At 38.0% G+C, this 23,555-nt stretch overlaps 1 protein-coding gene across 11 annotated transcripts in view; it reads left to right on the top strand.

Annotated features, from left to right (window-relative positions):
• The window catches only part of LOC145691011 (uncharacterized), an 84,012-nt gene extending 63,824 nt beyond the window's left edge, over positions 1–20,188 (top strand). For all 11 annotated transcript variants that reach the window (XM_081766518.1, XM_081766515.1, XM_081766514.1 and 8 more), the window contains 3 exons: positions 4,378–4,893; positions 9,770–10,276; positions 19,301–20,188. In XM_081766518.1, coding sequence (XP_081622644.1) covers positions 4,378–4,893; positions 9,770–10,276; positions 19,301–19,998 — 1,721 coding nt within the window. In that variant the 3' untranslated portion in view covers positions 19,999–20,188. The remainder of the gene's footprint in view (positions 1–4,377; positions 4,894–9,769; positions 10,277–19,300) is intronic.
• Positions 20,189–23,555: the final 3,367 nt, after the last annotated feature.

Genomic DNA, 23,555 nt, shown 5'->3' with positions numbered 1-23,555 from the left:
CACTCAAAACTTGGCGCGAGCTGGGATCGAACCAAGGACCTCATGCACCAGAGGTGAACATTCTACCACAGCCGCCGCGGCCTCTATACTAGCTGTGTGTCCGTACTGCCTAATACGTACGATTATTTTGTTAAGATATCTCTTTTAAGTATTGTGCAGCGCTTTGATTATGGGTATTTTTCGAGTGTTAAAATTCAGGGAGACAACAAGATCAGAGAATGCTTGTAGGCTTTATTAAATTTAACTGAAATTAGTGAGTCGATTTTTTTGAGTTTGAATTAATAATCTATCGAGCTCCAGTTTTTATTCCTATCCATACTTTTTCCTACAAAGCAAAAGGAGAATAAAATGATGTAGTTTCTCCAATACAATGTTGAAGCTCTTTGTTTACAATAGCAACTGAGTAAACAAAATTCCTCACAAAGCTGGTTATATTTGACTAGTGGTGCCATTAAAGAACCCTTTTACCCGTGACCTATTTCAAGCTCAAGTAGTAACATGATCTTGCGGCTTCCCAAAAAATAGCAATTGTGTACTAAAGTTAGAATGTTGTAGCGAAGATTATCATACAACAGAAGGAGGGTTCACATTCAAATGGATTTTAGCCCTATTGTGCTTAGATGGTAGAAATTACTTCGTTTAAATAAATACTTCAGGTGTTAAAGCAGTTTGTTTCTTTATGTTAGATCACATTTTCAGGAGTAATAGAATTTGTGTTGTAATGTTGAAAATGGTTTTGCATTAACAAAACAGGTTATCCATTGAATTGTGTAGTTGGTTTGTCGTCTATTTGTGAGATTACATACTTGATGCGGGATATTGGTGGTATGATTGTTTTTACTATTAAAGAGCAGTCAAAAACAAAAAAACAAATTAATTTTGATAAAAAAAAACGTAGTGCGTCGTCGATCCCTTTAACAAATCGCGCAATAATTACAAATCATTCCACGCTACAAATCATATATCATAGGAGCCCATGTGGCTTGGATCCCACGTTAAGCTGTAAATTCACGTCTGATAGCCGAGGTACTGAAAGGGACACAAAACTGCGGTCCAACAAATCATTAATTAAAAGAACTAATGACAGAAATTAATCTCGGATAGCAATTGCTAGTACACAGTACATTTGACGTATTTCTGCATATATTCACAGATACTGGTTTATATCCACTTAGTAGTAGTTCGTCTTCAGATGACAGTACTTCTTGTAGGTCGTTAACCCTCGGATTACTAAGGGGGGGGGGGATTTTGTACCTGCTTCAGTATATTTTTGTAAATATTCTTCTAATCGTTCCTTTAAAATTGTAAAAAAAAAAAAAAAATATATTATTGCTCAACATATTTAGCTAAATCGTATACTTTTTGGTGGTTCAAATTGAACGTTAATGTGGCTAGTAAAATTTTCTATTTTAAGTTGGTGGGCACAATTTCTCCCCCCTCCCATTGGTACGAGATTTGACTGACATTTAGTAGTGTGAAGATATGTGTATTTGGACACATGGCAAAGTATCTTATTTTGAACAATGGGACATTTTATTTTAAAAGAACATTACAGCGAAAAGAATAACTATTCATTTTAAGTTAAATCACCTTTCGACTTTTTTTTTTTTCTAAGTTCATTTGCCTTTGCTGTCTGTTATTTACTTCTTACGTTTGTAATTTCTCAATTAATAAAACAACAGATTGCTTCCCCGTCCGCATTCCTACCATCACCTTACCTTGGTTAATCTACGAGCACGCACTTTTTCATCGAGACGCAAATCAGAGCGAATAACCGAGGATATGAACCCGGAAAGAACGCTGTACAAAATCGATTGAGAGACTTTTGAAGGGGACAGTCGACATGGAGTTAGAAACGAGTTAAGATGTAGACCGCGAACCTCGTTTTGGATTTCACGACTGATATAACCTTGCTCTGTCCTATAGAGCACCTTTGTTTCAGCTAACGTCAGATAGCTGTTAACGACGATGTATTGTTTTTTTGAGAAGAAGTTTCGACTCTTAACTAAAATTACGGTCTTCGTAAAGTTGGTTTCTCAGTCCGGGTTTCGCTTACTCTTAACCTTTGGTTACTTGAACGACCAGCCAGCCAAACAGAGAGATGGACGGACGTCGGCCCGCTGGAGGAATCGTCAAGAGGGCAACAATCAGACCTGCAAGTAAGTGCAAGTAGGTTAACCTATCCTGAAAGTTTCTCCCTTCTTACCCCTTTTCATCCCCTTTAACATCACAGTCTGTTTCTTTTGTACATGTCAGATTTTATTTAAATGCAACCCAGGTTAGATCCCGTACCTCACGTTTTGTTAAGTTCTATGTTTGCAAATCCTGGGCGCAACTTGTCGGTTCTGTCATCCCCAATCACGTCATTTATAAGTACATTATCTGAGCTCTCAGACCGACAAGGGGGGACTGCACAGTAGTGTTACTTCTAGATGGCACCATAATAAATAGATATTAGTCTTATCCTGTGTACTGTTCAGTTCAGTCTTTGTAGATTTTTGTGAGAGCAGGGTGGCCACTCACCTGGAAAACCTGGAAAAGTCAGGGAATTTTTTAATTCTGGAAAAGTCAGGGAATTTTGATGAAAAACATGGAATTTTTACTCGGGAGAAAATTTACGTTCTGCTGTATTCCTAGCCATTTAGCCGGTTTATTTATATACAAAATAGCTTTGGTCGCTGGGGGCTTCGCTCCCAGATTTCTCCTCCCTTCCAGGTTTCGTTTATCTAGCTCTGCTGGTTTGGGCTGCGCATACTTTCTTCATATTCTTTTGTCATTTAGTGCTGCCCATGAATTGAGCTGGAGCGAAATCGGGACCATTTTGTAATTAACACACTTGTTTAGTTCGATGGCTGCTTGATTTCCAGAATTCGCTCGGGGCTGCGCCCCTGCATCCCGTTTTGGTGGTCACGTGATTAATATAAAGGCTGAACAATAGTTGAGTATTTCTGCCGGAAGAGTTCCGAATGTGTGTCGAATTCCACAAAATGTGTGGAATTTTGGTTAATGTGTGTATTTCTATGTGGAATCAAAAACTGTGTGGATTCCACATGCATTTGTACTCAGTGGCGGCAGTACTTTTTGCGCCACACGATTAATTGGCCATGCTTTTTTACAGATATTTGACCTTTTGACCACCAATTTGAAGTAATGGCATTCCCCTCTCCCTAGTTTTTACACCCAATTCCGCTACTGCATGTACTATTGTTCTAAAAAGAAAAAAAAATCTGCTTCAAACAAATTTTTCTGATTTCTTAAAAGCACATTTTAATAGTGCTCATTTACTTCAGTTCCGTTGTTTTGTTACACAATATTTCCCATCTATGTCGACCTGTTCCCCGGTTGCATAACCACCGCACGCCACTGCTGGCACGACAAAACCTTTGGGACCCGGGCCTACCTAAAGTTGTTAATGCCGGCTTTCTAGACCCAAGTCCGCTACTTCTTAATACAGGTAGCTCCATAATTGTCCTCTCCATTCATTTGTGACGTCAAAGAACGATAGCATAACCTTGTACTGCAGTATGACAGTGGTTGCTAATAAGCACACCTGGTGAAGGTATTGTATATTTGTTGTTAAATCCGGAGAAATATTTGATTGCAAATTAACGAATAATAAGTAGATAATGAGTAGAACAGTTTCTTGATTTGAATTTTGCAATTTTAAACCGATTTTATGTAAATTCTGTAATGGTGTTTTTCCAAGAAAATAAATTTAAGAATTATTGACTACTTATTTTTTAAACATATATTTGTTTAAAAACGAAATGAAAATTTCAGTCAAGGGAGTTGAGGATTGTCGCAGGGTGCGGGCTCCACCTCCATTGGCCATTTCCTAGCTATGGGCCTGGATCAAAATACCATGTTTTCGAGTAATTCTTTTTCTTAACACATGGACTTCTTTGCCGTATAACTCACATGATTTGTGTTTAATAATGGTTTACGGGTTTGCAGGGCCGGCGACAGGGGAGGGGGAATAGGGGACAAATGCCCGGGGGCCTGGAATCACAAAAGAATAATTAAAAGCAATAATTTTACTGGAATTTAGGGGTTCGTGTCCCTGAGTTGCCCAAGGTTCCTATATATACCAATTTTAGATCTCTCTAGAAATTTTCTGGAAAACCGGGAAAATTTCTGGAAAAGTCAGGGAATTTTGAAATTCCAAATGAGTGGCCACCCTGTGAGAGTTTCTAATTTGTTTCTTTTGCGAGATATTTAATCTTAACAGGTGAGTAGAAAATGACTCCCATTGGTAGTCCGCGTTACAAAAAATACTTAGGTAGTGCGAGGGTTAATAACCCGGTATTCTTTTATACACTTTTATAGCTCACTATTTGGATAAGATGTGGTATTATTCTTGTTATTATTATTTTCCAGGTTCTAAAAGCCACACGAAAACAGAACAAATAGATACTTACGAATTTTGGCGAGTACAAACCTCGAATGGTCAAGATATGATGCAAGTACTATTAGAGATTCTTAAAGAAGAAAAATTCCAGGAACTGTTGAATAATAAAAAAATATCAAAGGATGAAGCATGGGATAAAATTATGAATGAAGTGAGTTGTAGGGGTGTAAAAATAACGCGTACATTGGCATCAAAACTCATTAATAAATGGTCTCAATTGAAACAGGAATATTTACTTTTCAAAGAACGTTCCTCGCAAGGAGCTGAAAACCAAATGGATGTTCCGGAGTATGCAGAAGATCTAGCTGAGGTGCTTTCAGTCGAAGAAAAAGTTACTTCATATCCAATGATTGAGAAGGAAAGTTCGTCTTTCCACAAGTCCTGTGACCATTCATTCCCTTCTACAGTTAAAATGACTTCAAAGCGCTCTAGTACCATGTCTGTTTCTGCATCTAGGAAAGTACAAGATAAGAAGAATGTCGACAGTAAGTATAAACTGTAGTGTTAGCGATTGTTATAAGTTGTCTTGTCGCAAACCATGAAGTTCGGTCAAAATAGCTTACTTTACATCCAGCATATTTTCTATTACAATTGTCTCCACGCACATCAATTTCAATATGTTAATTGGACTATTCTGTATCGTTATTGGTAGTGCGCTCTGGATACCGCATAATTGGATTGATTCCAAGAGCTGCATGAATGAAATCATTATCGTAGTGCAGTCTTCCGGACTTTCAGTTCCACAGGTCTTGTCATTTCAGTCAAAGAGCATAACGTAGACGATCAAAAATGGCGAAAGAGGACTCCTTTGATCTGTACGTCCTTCCTGTACGTACTCGCGATACGCCATTGCCACTACAATCGAAGAACATAATCGACTTATATTTTGATTTTGCTACATACCAGTCGTACATTTTTGGGTCTTCGTGAGCCTTGTCGAGATCGGATGTACCCATTGAGTAGATTGTGATTTCGGTTTCGGGTCTTATCCGTATACCCACGTCTTGACCATTTTAGACCCGCGCCGAGACCACAGAAGAGCGCCCAACATAACTACTCCTCCATAACAGGAGATGCAAGTAAAAGTAATGCCACCTGTAGGTTAAAGACATCATAGACTCCTCTTCCACGATGCAAAATCTGGTCAACCTGCGTCATGTAGCTTTCCTATTTAAAAAAAAAAAAAAAAAAAAGTCGGATACTTTCCCGACAGGTTTCGTATTTTTTGTTTAACACGATCATCTGTTAAAGCAACTTGATCAGGTTTGATCAAAGTAATTGAAATGGGCATTGGTTGTTGTTTACGGACAACGTAAAGATGCTTCTGTAGCATTCTGCTGTATTGGTTTCACTTTCCTTCATCACTCATGTAGTGTTTAATATAGACTACATTTCTTGATCGAGCTTGGATTGACGTCTTTGTTACTTTTTTTTTCCTCCCTTCCTATGCTCCATTGTGATTATTGTTTAAACAGTAAACTGGATAACACTCCCGTTACAATACTACAGTAATGCCGCTAAGAATCCTCCTTGTTGTGCGGCCAAATGCGTCTTCTTCTTGTCCAATGACTTTCTTCTGTCCACAAGGTAACGGAGCATGTTCTTGTGACACTTCAATATTGCTTTCTAAGTATTTGTCAGCGAAACATTGCCTTTTAAGACATTCACAAGTGTTTTGTATTAGTGAAGCATCTGCATTGGCAATTATAGCTTACGTAAACGACATCCTATTTGCAGCGTCGTAAGTGTTTCCTCAGAAATTGAATGTCACATTCTGTTAAACGTTAACAGTGAAATTAATATAGTATAAACCAGCAGGAAGTACGGAACCATGAGAGAGTGTTATGATTCCTATGCATTATTACAATACTTTATCTAGCTTATTACCACAATTATAGCGTTCCTATTGGTCAAGAAAGTAAAGGAAGCGCATTGAAAAGACTGAAAATCAGGTTAAGTCAGGAAAATTTTATAAAATATATTTTTTCTAACATTAATTGTACACCAATTTCAGCATAGCCAACCATTAATGATCACAATATGGGACGTTGCTCAAATTTTCATGGGAGGTAAGTAGAATGTACGTATGAGCAGTTGATTACTATTTGTCTTTATACAATAAATTTTCTCATATATAAATATTCGCAATTGTTTATTCCTTGTTTATATGTCAACGTCATCCGAAACCTATCATGAAAGTCAGGGAATTTTCTGCCAAAGGTCAGGGAAATAGATTTCTCCAGATCAGTAGGAATCCTGAATTAATTTACATCATAAAACAACGAACTTCTATACATTTCATACGATTCAGTAAACAATGCGTGTTTAATAAGACGTCCTTAAAATGTAATTTATATATATGTATAGTTCTTACCAAATGTTAAATTAATGCTGGGATTTAAACCGAAAAGTGACTCTAAAGATATGCAAAAAGGACAATCGACACCAGAGATATACGTTATTGGTTTGTCATCACAAATGTATGTATATTGCGACATCAGTAAATCTGGCATTGTTAGAGACACAATGGTGTCATTGCTACATATTGTCAACACAGATCATGAGTATGGATATGGGTTTTGTGCTGAACAAATACCAAGTGGGGCGGTTTCCTTCGGGTTCTTCCTTTTTCTCCGCTGTTCACATTCCTTTGGTTCTTACATCATTAACTCAGTAATTGCTATCTCATTTGTGGGACGTTCAATTAATGTTTTAATTTGAAGTATAAATGTTAAGCAGTTAGTTTTCATCTGTAAATAATTGCAGGATTTCCGAAACTCGTATTTGTAATAATCACCCGTGTAAACAATGTTTTGGGACAAGATTGTGTTTTTCTCAGGAATAGGCTGATTTCTGCTCGCTTTCCGGCATGGGTTTACTTCCACGATAGCGTTCGTTACTGGAAAATAGAATTTTATAAAGGAAACCAAATATATTAATATAATACAGGGTTAGCATAAAAGATTCATTCATTTTGAAAAGGTTAAACTCGTACACACATGAAAGATATATGAAAAGAACCACAAACTCACCAAATTTATACACCCTCTACAAATGTTCAATATGTGCCCCTTTGCTGACACGACATACATCCAGACGAATGTCTTTTTTTCTTCCTTTCCGTCCATTTCCGACAGGTACTAACCTCATACTGCCACATCCGATTAGGAAAGATAATGGACTCGTGCTGCCACCTGAAATAAAATACACAATACAAACTTGGTACATTCATTTCAATCAAATTGTTAAGCCCCCCCCCCCCGCCCATCTATTTCAAGAGCACTCCCCTCCTTCAGTTATTACGTTGACAATTTTCTCTTATTGTTTACCCTTTCTTTGTTTTGCTGTTTGGAGAGTCTGTCCATTATCCACCACCTATGGACCCGCCGTGTCCCGGACTGGCAACCGGCAGCCGCAAGGAAAGGATAATGGCATGGTTTGGCTACTCTTGTTCATTTCTTACCTTTTGGTAATATTAGTACAGTTAATAGCTTGTTTTCACCTCCCCTCCAGTTATCGTCAGACAACTGTCCTTGAGTACTCTTATTTATCAAGTAATATAAATCTCTATTTTCCAATTAACAAAAGTCAAATTATACGTATCACATTTACATTAGCGCCGAGATCTAGTTTGTAACCAAGTAGCTCAACCGAAACGGAAATGACGTTTTCTGCACCAGTGTATTTTAATATTTTCTCCTTTTTCGCCCTCTAATTTTTGAGCCCCCAAATCTTTTTCGCCCAATGCACATGCCTAAGCGGGAAAGCGGCCGGGGGGGGGGGGGGGGGGTAGAATGTATAGTAACAGCTTTCAATTGCTGTTTAGCGTGGTTATTCAAGTTGCAGAAGCAGCGTCGAAAGTGAAGAGATGTTGTAATTAGTTGTGGTGTTCGGTGTATCTTCTGCTGCTGTGCAGAGAAGAAACATGTCAGCTTCCAAATATTCCGACTAGTTCAGTTCTTTCTGATTGTTAGATAGTTCTTTATAGTGGTTTTGAGAAATACAAGTGACAATTTTTTTCTGTCTGCAACATTTGCCTGAGCATCTTTTGTTGAGCAACATAGGACGGCAAGCGATAGAGTGTCACGTGAAAGGTGTAAAGCATTTGCAAATGGTCATATCCTTTTTAATATTAGGAACAGTTTTGCTTTTGTCAATCATGAAAACAAGCCAGTACCTTCTGTCTTTGAGTGTCATTCTTTTCGTGCTTCATTTATACAAAACTTAAAGGTTTCTGATGTTGCGTCCTCCAAGTGTGGATTGTACGATGCAGTGGGTATGAGTCCAGCAACGAAACAAGATTTTGTTTACAGGAGTTCTTAGTAAACGATAGCATTATGAAAGCATAATTATTATGCTGTATTCAAAGTGCAATTGCTTTACAACAATGCGCAGTGCTACTAAAGATGTGAAAGTATTACGTACGTCCTCAGGCAGTGAGATTGCCGGGAGAATAGAGCTTCAGCGTGGCAAAAATAGCATAAACTTTACTTTATGTGTAATCACTTTATTTAAAAGTGAAGTAATTCAGTTGTTTGAAACATAAATGTGTGATTGTGTAATACCGTAAAAGAGTCATCCAACTCACGGCAGATTGTGCGATTGTGTAATACCATAAAAGAGTCATCCAACTCACGGCAGATTTGCGATTGTGTAATACCGTAAAAGAGTCATTCACCTCATGGCAGATTGTACGATTGTGTAATACCGTAAAAGAGTCATCCAACTCACGGCAGATTTGTGATTGTGTAATACCGTAAAAGATTCATCCAACTCCAGCAGATTGTGCGATTGTGTAATACCGTAAAAGAGTCATCCAACTCACGGCAGATTGTGCGATTGTGTAATACCGTAAAAGAGTCATCCAACTCACGGCAGATTGTGATTGTCGACTCAATCTGTGGAGTGTGTTGCTTAAGTTCCTCTGTAGTTGCAGGACATTTTCCTGTGGCAATCCACTTTAATGCTCTGCGAGATCGGTCACTGAAAGTTTTCGTTCGACCACTGCTCCTCTTCGCTGATGTGGTTTTGCCGTGAGTTTTGTAGATCATTATCACTTCGGACGCTGTCCCTGGGACATACGTAACACACCACTATCGTCACGCTCGCATTACATAACTGATTGCCAACAAGTTGCCCTCTTTGGAAATCATATAAGTCACGTATGTTACACAATCACCATGTCTGCTGTTCTTTATATAGTATGAAGTTCGCTCTCACACCTTTCACACCAGCAATAGCTCGGCGCTGCGGTCGCAGTCTTATGACCCGACTGTTGCCGTTGCAGCCATGATGTGTTTGATAACATTAAATTGAAAAGCATAACTAGATATTTATACTTTCTTTTTTCTTCTTTTTTAGGTAGAGTAATTGCTAAAAAGACGAAGAAACATGGAAGAAGGAGAAAGTCCAATATTTGGAAAAAAGAAGTAGAGAATGGCAAAACTTTTACGCACATCCTACTCGATATTTTGAAAGAAGAAAAATTTTATCAGCTTTACCTTCGAGAACCAAATAAAGGCAAAGTGTGGCAAAAGGTAGCAGACGAACTTAATAGTAGATGTTTACCTCATATAGACCGACCTATATCTCAACATAAATGCCGTGTGCAATGGTCGACTATCAGAGATCGATGTTTGAAAAACATAAACATGCGTGAAAGTGAAATTAGGAAGTATTACGACGATGTCTGTATTGTTAGTAAAATTTTAGAGAAACTCGAACTCGAATTGGAGAAGAAGGAAGAAAATTTGTGTTCAGATGATGATATACAATTCACTGATGGATCACATGTACAAATGGAAAATAGTGTATCCAGTTTAATGACGGACAGTGTGGAAGAGGGGGTAGAGGAGTCTGTTAAACAACGTAAGTATACAGGAGAATACTTTTCCACTTATGTCAATAGTACTGTATTAATAATATACAGGGTGTTCATTAATAACCCTGAAGGGAAAGAATAACCTGATTTTAAAAGTCCATATATCTTGATTTTAAAAAAAAAAAAAAAAACATAGTACAAAAATCGGATAAATTGCAAAATACTAACAAAATCTTCAAGTTTTAGCTATGTTATTACAAATGCTTTATATGTCCACCAGCAGCAGCACCAACAACATCTAGACGATAGCTTAATTCCAGTATTTCATCGGAAGTGCGAGGCGGACTCAGACTCTTATCTTTGGACAAGCATCCTGTCTCTTCAAATTGGCGATACCAACGACGAATGTTTTTGGGTGCAGACGGAACAATGCCAAAACGCCGATGAAAAGCACACTGGACCGATAGCACTGACTCAGTCTTTGCAAACTGCAGTACACATAACGCCTTCTGTTGAGAGGACGCCGCCGTTTTACTTCTCACTGACTGCAAACTGAGAAGGTGCATTGATTGACATCTAGCGGCGATTTTCTGAAACTCTAGGCCACGCCCATTCAAACATTCATTTCCTTACCGGTATGTCCCACGTAACTATTACCGTCCACTATCAGGTAATTCTCTTTGTAATACATTATATAATTGATTTTCAAATACTACTTATCATTTAAAATTACTGGAACCTTCAAATTTTGAAATAAGAAACTGAGAACATGTAGTGAAATGAATTCATTTCCTTATTCATTACTCTTCAATGGAATGAAACAAAAGAAAATAGCAAACGCTTAACCCTTATGAATTACGGCTTTTTAAATGTAAATAATAGACTTTCATTCAAGCAGCTATAGTCATCCCTGTTTATCCTAGGATCATAGTTCGTATCTCATTCTCCTCAGAATAGAACAGCCTTTCGAACGGTACCACTCCCATTTCCCTATCATGTCCTGAGGCGGGAAATTTTGAGAGAAATCAGAACTTTTTTATTTAGTTTTCTTATTTCAATGTTTCAGTCCTTCTGGAGCCTCCTCCCTCCCGTCTGTGTATTAAAGCACAAATCTCAAAATCAGTTGAAAAATGCTAAGGAATGTACTAAATGCGTGTACAAAATTTCAAGCTTCTATCTTGAATAGTAAGGGCGGGAAAAATATTTACCTATGAGGTAAGAACATCCCCACAATGCCCCAGAAGATTTCAAGTGACCAAGATGTAATATAAAAATTTCCTGAGACATTCCTATTTATCCTAGGATAATGTTTTGTACCTCATTCTCTTCAGAATAGAATAGCTATTCAAACAGTACCACTCACATGAGTCTATCGTGTCCCCAAAGACGGACATTTTGAGAGAAATAGAGATTTTTGGTGAAAAAATACCTTTTTTGTAAGTTGAAACCCCACTGGGCTTCCCTGAGTTAACGCACACATCTCAGAATCAACTGAAAAATACTAAGGGGTATGCTGAACGTGTGTACAAAATTTTAGGCTTCTATCTTGAAAAATAAAGTAAAAAATATTTAAAAATATGCTAAGTATATCCCCACAATACCCAAGATTCCCGCTTAAAACAGGATCTCAGGTAAAAATTTCCTGGGACATCACTATTTATCCTAGGATAATGTTTTGTACCCCATTCTCTTCAGAATAGAATAGCTATTCAAACAGTACCACTCACATGAGCCTACCATATCCCCAAGGAGGGACATTTTGAAGAAAATGGAGATTTTTGGTGAAAAAGTCCCTTTTTTGTAAGTTGAGACCCCATCGTTTCCTCATGCTATAGACCGCATTTACAACCATTTATATACATGATTAATATTATAGATAGAATAAACAAAGTAACTTTAAAGAGTGAACACAAATATTCATGAACAACACTCACATAACCCAAGTTCACCATAATAAAAAAAAAAATAAAAAAAATGAAATTGTAGCCATTTTGGGTACAAACACAAAGTCACTTTAAAAGAGTGAAAACGAATATTTATAAACAAATGCTAGGTCTATATCCCAAAACTACACCGCTTCACCATATTGTTAAATTTTCTTATACAATGCCAAAAAGCAAGTACAGTAAATGTACATACTTTGTTTTAGGCTGCAACTATTGTAACACTAGACTATAATATTGATAAGAAAAACTAAGTAGGACCAAACTTTTATAAAAAATTGTAATCTAAATAGCCTACTGCTAACATAAGAGACCAAATAATATGGTTGTCTGTTCAAAACCTGATTTGTATCATTTGTTTTATTGAGTTCAGAAAGCTAGAATACTTCAGTCCTACTTTTTTTTTTTAATGTTGCAAAGACTGATTTTACCACTTCGTCACAACGAAAGAAAAAATGAAAATATTAAATTGTCTTATAATTACCTCAGAAATTCAAAAATTGATCTCAAATTTCTGAGGTCACTGAAACGTTTCGTACTGGACAAAAATATTTAACACTGTAGGACTTAATACCTGTTGGTTTGGCTACATTTTAATACCTCTAACTTCCCAATATTCCTATATTTCAAAGGTCTACACAAAAGTTTGCGGTGGTATGTGAAAAGTTGAACCAACTTTTGTGCAACACTTTTTTAAAATCGACTTGACATCATAATTTATAAGATGTAAAGGTACAAATTGTGCTACATGGATAGAGAAAGAATTGTTCTCAATAGCTAAAGCCAAAAATACCACTTATAGAAAAAATAGGCCAAACTTGGAAGGTGTATAAAACTTACCCCGAAAATCACTGTCTTATAATTACTCCGAGGCACCCTATTTATTTATTTATTTATTTATAATGATCAGTTTTATTTAATTTGCATTATTCATTCCCTCTTTGGTGTCCTGATTCTCCATTTCTTATACTTGTTTCTTTAATTATGTTGTTATATATTATTTATTTTACTTGTTTATTTTGTTATTTATCTATTATTGGTCTTCTCTTCTTTTAGAGGTGTGCACAAGCTCTGACCAAGCCCGCAGGCCGGGCTCGGGCATACAAAACATATATCACTTCGGGCCCGGCTCGGGCTTGGGCCGTGAATTTTTAAATATACAACCATAGTTCTCGGGCCTTTTCGGGCCTAACTCTGTAAACACTGTACAACGATATATACAGGGTGCGAATTACCGGGGGGATGAGGAGGATTTCCCCCCTCAATCACATTTCGTTCCCCCCCAAAGAAGTCAGCTGAAGTATCCCCATCGGGGATGCTCGCTTTCCCCCCCAAACTATGCTCAGTATAACTCCAAATTTCTTCGGAATGATCGATGTAAACTATTAATTTTTAGTCATTTCTACTTACCACCTAATTACCCACTATTTTCATCGCTGTTTAGTTGATATATATTATTATGGCTACGGTTGCTACTTGCAATCGTATCTTCATACCCTTCAGTTCGTCATCGTTCGTGAATTTGAATGTACTAATTGCGTATAACAAAGTCACATATGGGTTTATAAATGCTCTTAGCGGTTGGCCAAGAAGAAGTAAACAAATAGTTTCTTCCACCATACTTGGCGAAGGCGGGACATGTCATATTCATCCTCTACATTTGTATCGATTATCATCTTATTTTAATTTTTGTTATAACATGTTATTTCATTTTCCAGTGTACTCTTTGTTAGCACATGGTTTTCATTTCCTAGTAGTTTGTGCGTATGCAACTCAAAAGTTGCATTTAATTTGTGATAATTAGCATAGCAATCACTGCCTTTTACAGTTTACGGAAATGAACTTTCGAAACTGTATTCAAAATCTGAGATATAGGTATTCTCTCGTAAGTATGTTTTAACGTACATGCTGGGGATACGCTCCTAGTGAGCAGACATGTTAGGGAAGATGATTTTTAGGTGAATAAGCGCATAATTGAAGATTTGTTTCAGCATTTGTTAATACGACTGGTTCTCCGTGTCATTGTCCGTGTCTGTATAAGCATTTCAACTGGAACGGGTTTTTTTTTTTTTTTTTTAGTTAACCCTTTATTTTTCCACCTTTCTTTTCGCTGTACAGTTTGCTGTCGACGCTAATAATGTTGCCTGAAAAACTTCAATGTAATGTTTTACTTTACTTGAATAACGTAGCCCATAGTGAATCAACTCATCTGCAACCTAACAGTAAAGTAATTGTAAGTGTTGATTTCCTGAGCCCCATCACGGAGTCGATATTTGGAGGGAAAAAAGCCGTGAAGAGCACATCTTTAGCGGAGAGTAGAAGCACAAGCTCGAAATTTGAATTGAGATATTTTAAATATTTGGCCTTCGATTTGACCTTGATGTCAGAAATCGGAACCACCAACAATCCATTTCTTGTTTGATAGGATAATATCTAGATTTTCTTTTTTTTTTTAAGTATGTCCGGTTTAACTGATAATTTTAGTAGTTTTCATAAGACTAAAGTTTTTTTTTTTTTTTTTTTTTTTTTACCTGTATGTAATAATGCAAAGTGGAAGATTTCAATATGAGTGGAAAAATTAACATATTCTTTTGATCATGGCTATCGCTTGGGCCGAATTATTAACTAAATTGTGAAGATATGTGTATTTGGACACATAACGAAACATTTTATTTCGAACTATGGGACATTTTATTTTAAAATTCAATGTAGTGAAAACCATAATCGTAGTGGGCGCAACTTGTCATTTCTGACATCCCCAATTACACTATCTATTAGCGCATTATCTGAGCTTCCAGACTGACAAAGGGCGGCTGCACAAAATAAACCTTAGAGAGTTTCGAGGACAAGAGTGAGTACAACATTTAAACACTTTCAGAAAGGTTTGGTGGTGTGTGTGTGTGTGTGTGTGTGTGTGTGTGTGTGTGTGTCAGACAATATATACGTGCATACTTATTGCTGGTAGATTTATTAAATTAATAAATCTCTTATTTATTACAGATGTCACTCACACTCACACACACACACACACACACACACATATATATATATATATATATATATATATATATATATATATATATATATATATATATATATATATATATATAGGGTGTCCGAGAAGTCCTTCCCTGATTACAGAAATTGATAACTCAGGCTAGAAATAAGATAGAAATATGAAACTGGTGTTGAATTGTTTACAAACTATAAAAGTTTTTGTCTGTGTTAGGTTTGTTCTGTTTTACCAAGTCTCAATTTTTTTTTGTTTTAGGTTTGTAGTACGTAAGTAAGAAGCCCAAGAAGCCATGCCAACCAACCAGGAGAAGGCACAGTGTGTCCTGTGGTACCATGAGACACGATCACCAACCACGGTGCAGAGACAGTTCCAAACAACATTTGGGAGGACTCTACCTGATGTCAAGAGCGTTAAAGCCTGGTATGAGAAGTTCAAGAACACAGGGCCGGTTGCTGACCTTCCGAGGTCTGGTCGACCAAGAACCTCAGCAGACACGGTGGAGGCTGTGCGGCAGTCTTTTCTGAGAAGTCCTAAGAAATCGGTGCGCAGGGCCTCACGTGAATTACAGATGCCAAAAAGCTCTATCCCTGACATTTTACACAAACGTTTATTGTTTCGTGCTTACAAAGTGCAACTCGTTCAGGCCTTGTTGCCCGACGACGGTACACGTCGATATGACTTTGCGGTCGAAATGCTATCACGTATTGAGGACGATAATGGTTATCTCAGACGAATTGCCTTTTCCGACGAATGGACATTCTTTGTCAGTGGAGTAGTGAATCGCCATAATATACGCATTTGGGGTTCAGAACCCCCCAGGGAGGTCAGGGAGTTCACCAGAGGCAGTCCAAAGGTGAATGTTTGGTGCACGTTATTGCACGATCGAATTATCGGGCCATTCTTCTTCGCTGAGGATACCATCACATCTGCAGTGTACCTGGATATGTTGCAGCTGTATGCTGTTCCTCAGCTGCTTCAGTATCGCCCCGATGTCCAGCAAGACGGTGCACCACCTCATTGGGGTTTGAACGTCCGTGCCTATCTCGATAGGACATTTCCTGGGCGATGGATTGGTCGTGATGGACCAACAGCTTGGCCTCCACGCTCTCCTGACATAACCCCATTAGACTTCTTTTTATGGGGTTATGTCAAGGATGAGGTCTACCGAACACGTGTACCAGATCTTGAAAACCAGCAGCAACGAATAACCACAGTCGTTGCATCGATCCCTCCAGTGATGTTGGCTAATGTGTGGATGGAAATTGAATATCGCCTAGATGTGCTACGTGCTACCAAGGGTGCTCATGTGGAAGTGTACTGATGTGACCAAAACTTTTATAGTTTGTAAACAATTCAACACCAGTTTCATATTTCTATCTTATTTCTAGCCTGAGTTATCAATTTCTGTAATCAGGGAAGGACTTCTCGGACACCCTGTATATATATATATGGGGGTAAGGCATTATTGTTTTATTTTGACTGTTTGCACCTTCAGACTTTATGTCTTGGTCTAATTTCCCCCCCCCCCTCCCAATATAGATTATTTAATTCGCACACTGGATATATATCACCGTTCTTTCTGGAGAACTTTAAAAGTACAGCTGCAAAACTAAACCTCTAATTGCTGTAAATAAAAGTACAATTTTGCGTTAATTATTAAGTTTCTGTAATTCGGGCTTATTTCGGACTCATTTGGTTATTATATGAGCTCGAGCCGGGCTCGGGGCTAAAATGCTAAAACATATTTCGGACTCGGGTCGGGTCTCACATTGTAAATTCACGGCCGGGCCAGGCTCGGGCTAAAAATTCCAGCCCGTGCAGACCTCTATCTTCTTTATTCGATTTTTTCCTGTATGGTTTTTAGTTAATCCACTCAGTACTGTGCGCCACACTCATTTTATGTGCTATGATCCTTGTGCTTGGCGATGGCTGTTCCGCCACATTAGTAAGCACCGCTCCTTTGAAGGCGGGAGTTCTGGTTGTTCGTCGTTCCGCTTGGACGTGAAGGTGCTCTTGCAAGCGTTCACCATTTTTTCATAACTATTCACTCTGATTAATCGTGGACACGGTGACTCAGTGGTATAACGCTCACCTCTGTTGCGACAGGTCCCTGGTTCAATCCCAGGTCAAGTGAGCTTGTGATAGACAACATCATATCCCGTGGATTTTTCATTTCTTCCCATATCCTCATTCGCGTTTATTAGTCATTTCATTTAGTCTGCAGGGTATCGCAACAGTGGGACGCAAAAATTAAGGTTTTCATTACATTCATTTTTGAGTACAATATGCACTTGGTCGAAAAAGTGTAAGTTTTTTCAAGCCAGCTATCGTGATTGAGATTTTCCCGGATTTTCCTCATTCACACTAGGCAAATACCGGGATGTTACCTCACATGTTCCCAGATCGTTTCCTTACATTCCTTTTTTCCTTCCCACTTCACAGGGCAGTGTGATGGCCGAGGAACATCATTCCTCATAGTGACAGGCTAACATGGCCATAGATGCCGAAAGCCCAGAAATCTAATTCTTAATTCTAGTGACAGGCTAACATGGCCATAGATGCTGAAAGCCCAGAAATCTAATTCTTAATCCTAATCCTAGTGAGGGGCTAACATGGCCATAGATATCGAAAGCCCAGAAACATAATTCTTAATCCTAGTGAAAATGACATGGCCATAGATACCGAAAGCCCAGAAACATAATTCCTAATCATAGTGAAAATTACATGGCCATAAATGCCGAAAGCCCAGAAATCTAATTCTTAATCTTAATCCTAGTGAGGGGCTAATATGAACATAGATACCGAAAGCTCAGAAATATAATTCCTAATCCTAGTAAAAATTACATGGCATAGATGCCGAAAGCTCAGAAACATAGTTGTTAATCCTGGTGACAGAGTATATGGCCATAGATGCCGAAAGCCCGGAAATCTAATCCTAATTCTAGTGAAAATTACATGGCCATGGATGCCGAAAGCCCAGAAATATAATTCCTAATCCTAGTGAAAATTACATGACCATGGATGCCGAAAGCCCAGAAATATAATTCTTAATTCTAGTGACAGGCTAACATGGCCATAGATGCCGAAAACCCAGAAATCTAGTATTTAATCCTAATCCTAGTGAGGGGCTAACATGCCCATAGATACCGATGGCCATAGATGCCGAAAGGCCAGAGATCTAATTCTTAATCCTAATGCTAGTGAGGGGCTAACATGAACATAAATACCGAAAGCCCAGAAATATAATTCCTAATCCTAGTGAAAATTACATGGCCATGGATGCCGAAAGCCCAGAAATATAATTCTTAATTCTAGTGACAGGCTAACATGGCCATAGATGCCGAAAACCCAGAAAACTAGTTCTTGATCCTAGTGAGGGGCTAACATGGCCATAGGTACCGAAAGCCCAGAAATATAATTCTTAAACCCTAGTGACATTCTAACATGGCCATAGATGCCGAAAGCCCAAAAATCTAATTCCTAATCCTAGTGAGGGGCTAAAACGGCCATAGATGGCGAAAGCCCAGAAATCTAATTGCTAATCCTAATCGGCCTAATAATTGCTAATCCTAATAATTTAAGTTTTCTTTCTCGGATTACAAAATTCTTAATCTGAGACATGATTTTTTTAAAAATAAATTTCAGTAAATCCTTAAAGATTTAGAGTTTATGCTTTGTTAGTAGTATAATTTTCTATAATTTTCATCCTCCAGCTTCCATTCAGTTATTACCACCACAAGTTGTTTATACTTGAATTTAATCTAATAATACCAACATATTTATATGCGAAAGTGACTTTAATATACAAGATACTCGAAATTTTTGTTTGGTAAAATTTATTGAAAACTTTCAGTGGAAATTCGTTCTACGAGCGTAAATTAATAATATTGTCAACAATACTGTATCTTAGAGTAACTATTTTAATAGCAGTCATGAATGGAAATTATTATTATTAACCATTACCATAGCGATAATTATTATAACTTTTTATGCTTAATTTTTCTACTAAAGCAATATATATTTATTTGCAATATTCGATCTTACAAACTAATAATTCAAGAACTTTTTAAGTTTTAATTTCAGTCGTTAACTGTAATATTTTTTACTTGCAGGAGTATGTGAGGATCAGTCTGAATTACCTTCCTCAGATTTCTGGAACACTACGATCGACGGAGAAAAAACGCCCTCCTCAGTATTATTAGATATTCTCAAAGAGGAAAGATTTCAGCTCTTACTGAACACAACCGAAACGCTGGAAGACGTGTGGAAGACGATAGCATGTGAAATGAATGTACGAGGTGTACCCGAAATGAATCATGAGTCTGCGTGGAATAATTGCCACACGAGGTGGCGGAGTCTGAGATGCGATTACATTAAGTACAACAGGCTCAGGGAAGTGGCAAGTTGTAGTGGACTTCAACTTTCTCAATACATGAACGAGATACGTGATGTGTTGATTGCAGAACACAAAATACTCTTTGAATCAATGCCCGTTAAGACACAACAAAATCTTCTCTCAGAACTCGAGTCAACACATGGATCTTCATCAAGCATTGAAGAAAGAAAGGACTCTGTGACTCCTAATGAAGAACTAGTTGTTACCCAAACGACGTTTAACTCATTGATGGCAGCAGTAAGTGAACATTCAGAGAAGATTAGTGCTTTGGAAAAAATGTTGGCTGGATCTTCTGCAGCTCAGGAGAAACATCGAGCAAGTGTAAGTGCAAAGGTCGAATTCAATATAGGTGATGGGAGGACAAAAAGAAAAAGAAAAGAATCACAACGATACTTAGAGTATATGTTCACGTGACAGAAATGTGTCTTGAGTGACAGAACTTTCAAAAAACTATTCTCTATTCCTGGATAGAGTTCATGTATTTTTTAGTATTATTACTTCAAGTGTTTGAAAAGAAGTTGTTTTGTGGATATCTCGAAAAGTTCCTTTAACCTCATAGTTTGTAACTTGCATGCAAGAGTCCAGAAATAATTTTAGTTCGTAACTTGTAAGCGAGAGTCCGGAAATAATTTTAGTTTGTAACTTGCTAGCAAAAGTCCCAAAATGACTTTAATTTGTAACCCAAAATAAGAGTCCCGAAATAATTTTAATTTGTAACTTGCAAGCAAGAGTCCCGAAATAATTTTGTGACTTACAAGCAAGAGTCTCGGAATAATTTTAGGTTGTAACTTGCAAGCAAACATCCCGAAATAATTTTAAATTTTAACTTGCAAGCAAGAGTCCCGAAATAATTTCAATTTTCGACTTGCCCTTCAGATTTTTGACTTTTGGAGATTCCAGTAATTTTTTAAAAAAATTAATTTGGATAGGCGCTCAGATTTTACCACTTCGAACTCCTTAAATTTAATGATAACGAATATTGTGATAGCGTGCATCTGATAATGAGATCTTGTGATATTTTCTTAAACCTGAAATTCGGGAATTTTTAATGTTCTTTGATGAATTGCATCAATACATTTTAATCTTGTACCCGATTGTAAAGGTTATGTGCTTAATTGTGAACTTTCAGAAAATAAATTTTATTATTAAACAATTTTAAATTAGGTTGTCATTGATTTTTTATTATTTTTTTAAGGGGTGTTGATGAGATATTCAACTGCGAAATAATTAACTAATAGTTGAACATTTTCATCAACAGTGTTCCGCTCAGAATCAAATGCATAAAGCTTACGTTTAATTTCCATTCATTTATGAGCATAATCTAAATCTGGATATGAACATGATCATATCCAGACCGAGATCAACTACTGCTTATATATTTGCCATACTTTCCTACGAATAACATGTGAATTTTTGATAATAAGGCAGTATATGGGATAGGAAAATTATATCAAGGAACCAAAGAATAGCAGAGCAGTTGTAGTTAGTTACGCTGTAGGGCGATCACTTTTCCACGTTGAAAATATACGAGGCGCATCCGGAAAGTAACTTTCCCACGCATCCTATAGCTAGGAAACCGTGTTGCGCGAAGCGACTTCATGCACGTGAGAGAGTAAGGTCCTAACATGGCGCATGCGCCAGCGGAACTTCCCTAATGCTCTCAGTAGCATCGTGGTAGTGGTTGAAGACGGACGTTCCTATTCCAGCTCCTGACGCGTGTGAAGTGCGAGCAGTGATAGTTTTTGAATGCACAGGGCATAGCCGATTGAAATCCATCGTCAGCTGTATCGTTGCAAAAATGTCAATGCTGACCTCATGCGCTGTGCTTTGATCTGGAGTTAGTTGCTTCGGCACCTACCTGGCACACAACTTCTTCAACAACAGGCGCTTCGTTACATGGTGTGCAATAAGTAGCGTGAACTAACTGCTGAGTTCCATTATTGTGGACCTACGATTTAGCGTGATGCGTTCCCGAACAAAGTCAACAAGATCGTCTGTAATGACGGTTGGCCTCCCACTTCGCTCCTTATCATACACATTTTGGCTTCTTGCTGCAAATTGTTTAAACCAGCAACGCACCATCTGCTTCTCCCTGACGTTTAGGCCCATAGACGTGGCACAGCTGACGATGGATTTCAATTGGCGCTATGTCCTGTGCATTCAAAAACTGCTCGCACTTCACATGCGGCGGGAACTGGAATAGGAACGTCCATCTTCAACCACTGCCACGACATTACTGAGAGCACTAGGGAAGTTCTGCTGGCGCATGAGCCATGCTAGGATCTTACTCTCTCACGTGTACGCAGTCGCTTTGCGTAAGGTACAGTTTCCTACCTAAGAGACGCGTGGAAAAGTCACTTTCTGGATGCGCCTCGTATATATAAAACAAAGAACATTTAAAACGCAAATAGTTAATCTTGCAGCATATTCAAAAATTCAACAAGAAATCGCTGATCTGTTTAACAACCCGTAGTCATTGAAAAGCATTCACAAATATGTGAGGTAAATCTTTCCGCCTTCTCTCTTCATGTCAGCACCTTCAAAACTGTAGTCTTGAAAAGCAATTTGTTGTTTGCAGTTCAGTTAATTGTATTTTAAAAGTTGTTGTAGTGATTTGGAAACACACCCACACCTTTAAGATCTTATTTAGATATGCACGGGGAAACACTACAGTAGCTTATGTTTACAACACAATTTACGTCAGAAATAACATTTGCAAGTGGAAATTCCGTTTTTTCTATATATATAAAAAATAACAGTAGTGTTGTTGGGGAGGGAAAAAAAGATAGATTAGATTTGCAGCTTGATTGAGTTTTTTTGATTTTGCAGTCTGCAATATTTCTTTCTCGGGATGAACAAACAGGTGGAAGTCTTTACACGTGTAATTGTAATTAAGTTATATTGCAATTTCACTTCTGACTAAATTAACATGACTGTTGTTGCAGTAATTTCTCCAATAGGAATTCATAAAGGAAAAGACACGTACATCAAATACATACAGAAATAGAAAGCATATAGGATAGCAAAAATGTAATATTTGGAAATTTGCAATCTCCCGCCTGCAATATTTGACACCATATACGAGTCTCTTCCCGAAATTAATTTTCCCACGCATCTCATAGCTGGAAACCGTATGCGCGAAGCAGCTGTGTGCGTGAGAGAATAAGGACCTAGCATGGCGCATTCGCCAGCGGAACTTCCCTAGTGCTGCGCTGTCAGTAGCTTCGTGGCACTGGTTGAAAATTGACGTTCGTATTCCAGCTCCTGCCGCGTATGAAGTGCGAGCAGTGGTAAAGTTTTGAATACACAGGGCGTAGCGCCAATTGAATTCCATCGTCAGCTGTGCTAGGTCTATGGGCCTAACGTCATGAGTAAGCAGTTCCCGCAGATTTCCCTCTCCTTATTGCACAACATTGTCACTGAGTGCCTGTTGTTGAAGTTATGTATCAGGTGGATGCCGAAGCAACTGACTCCAGAACACAAAGCAAGGTGCATGGAGTCAGCATTGACATTTTTTGCAACCAACGATACAGCTGATGATGAATTTCAATCGGCGCTATGCCCTGTGCATTCAAAAACTTGATCACTATTCACACTTCACACGCGGCGGGAGCTGGAATAGGAACGTCCATCTTCAACCACTGCCACTACACTAATTCTTCTCTGGACAATGAAACCATTTTTCCTTTATCGTAGCTTGTTCCTCAAGTTTCCCATCAAAGAAAACAACTCTGGTGACGTACAACTGCCATGTTCCAATTCTGTTATTGTGGTCTGGAAAGGCAGGAGTGCATTTTTAAAAATGGATACTATGTAGGAATATTATACACATTTCCTTTACAGATTCCTCTCCTCTCTTCTCAGGAATACTTCCAAATTTGACGAAGACAATTATCTTCCCTCAAATGTAAGAAATAAGATTTTAAGGTGGATCACTACCCGGAAGTCAGTATAAGCATTAGTATATTGCC

This window comes from Thermobia domestica, chromosome 7, assembly GCF_964235325.1.
Source record: "Thermobia domestica chromosome 7, izTheDome1.hap1.1, whole genome shotgun sequence".
NCBI classification, from domain to species: domain Eukaryota; kingdom Metazoa; phylum Arthropoda; class Insecta; order Zygentoma; family Lepismatidae; genus Thermobia; species Thermobia domestica.
The sequence above is the reverse complement of the archived record's forward strand: the minus strand, read 5'-3'. Positions and strand labels throughout refer to the sequence as shown.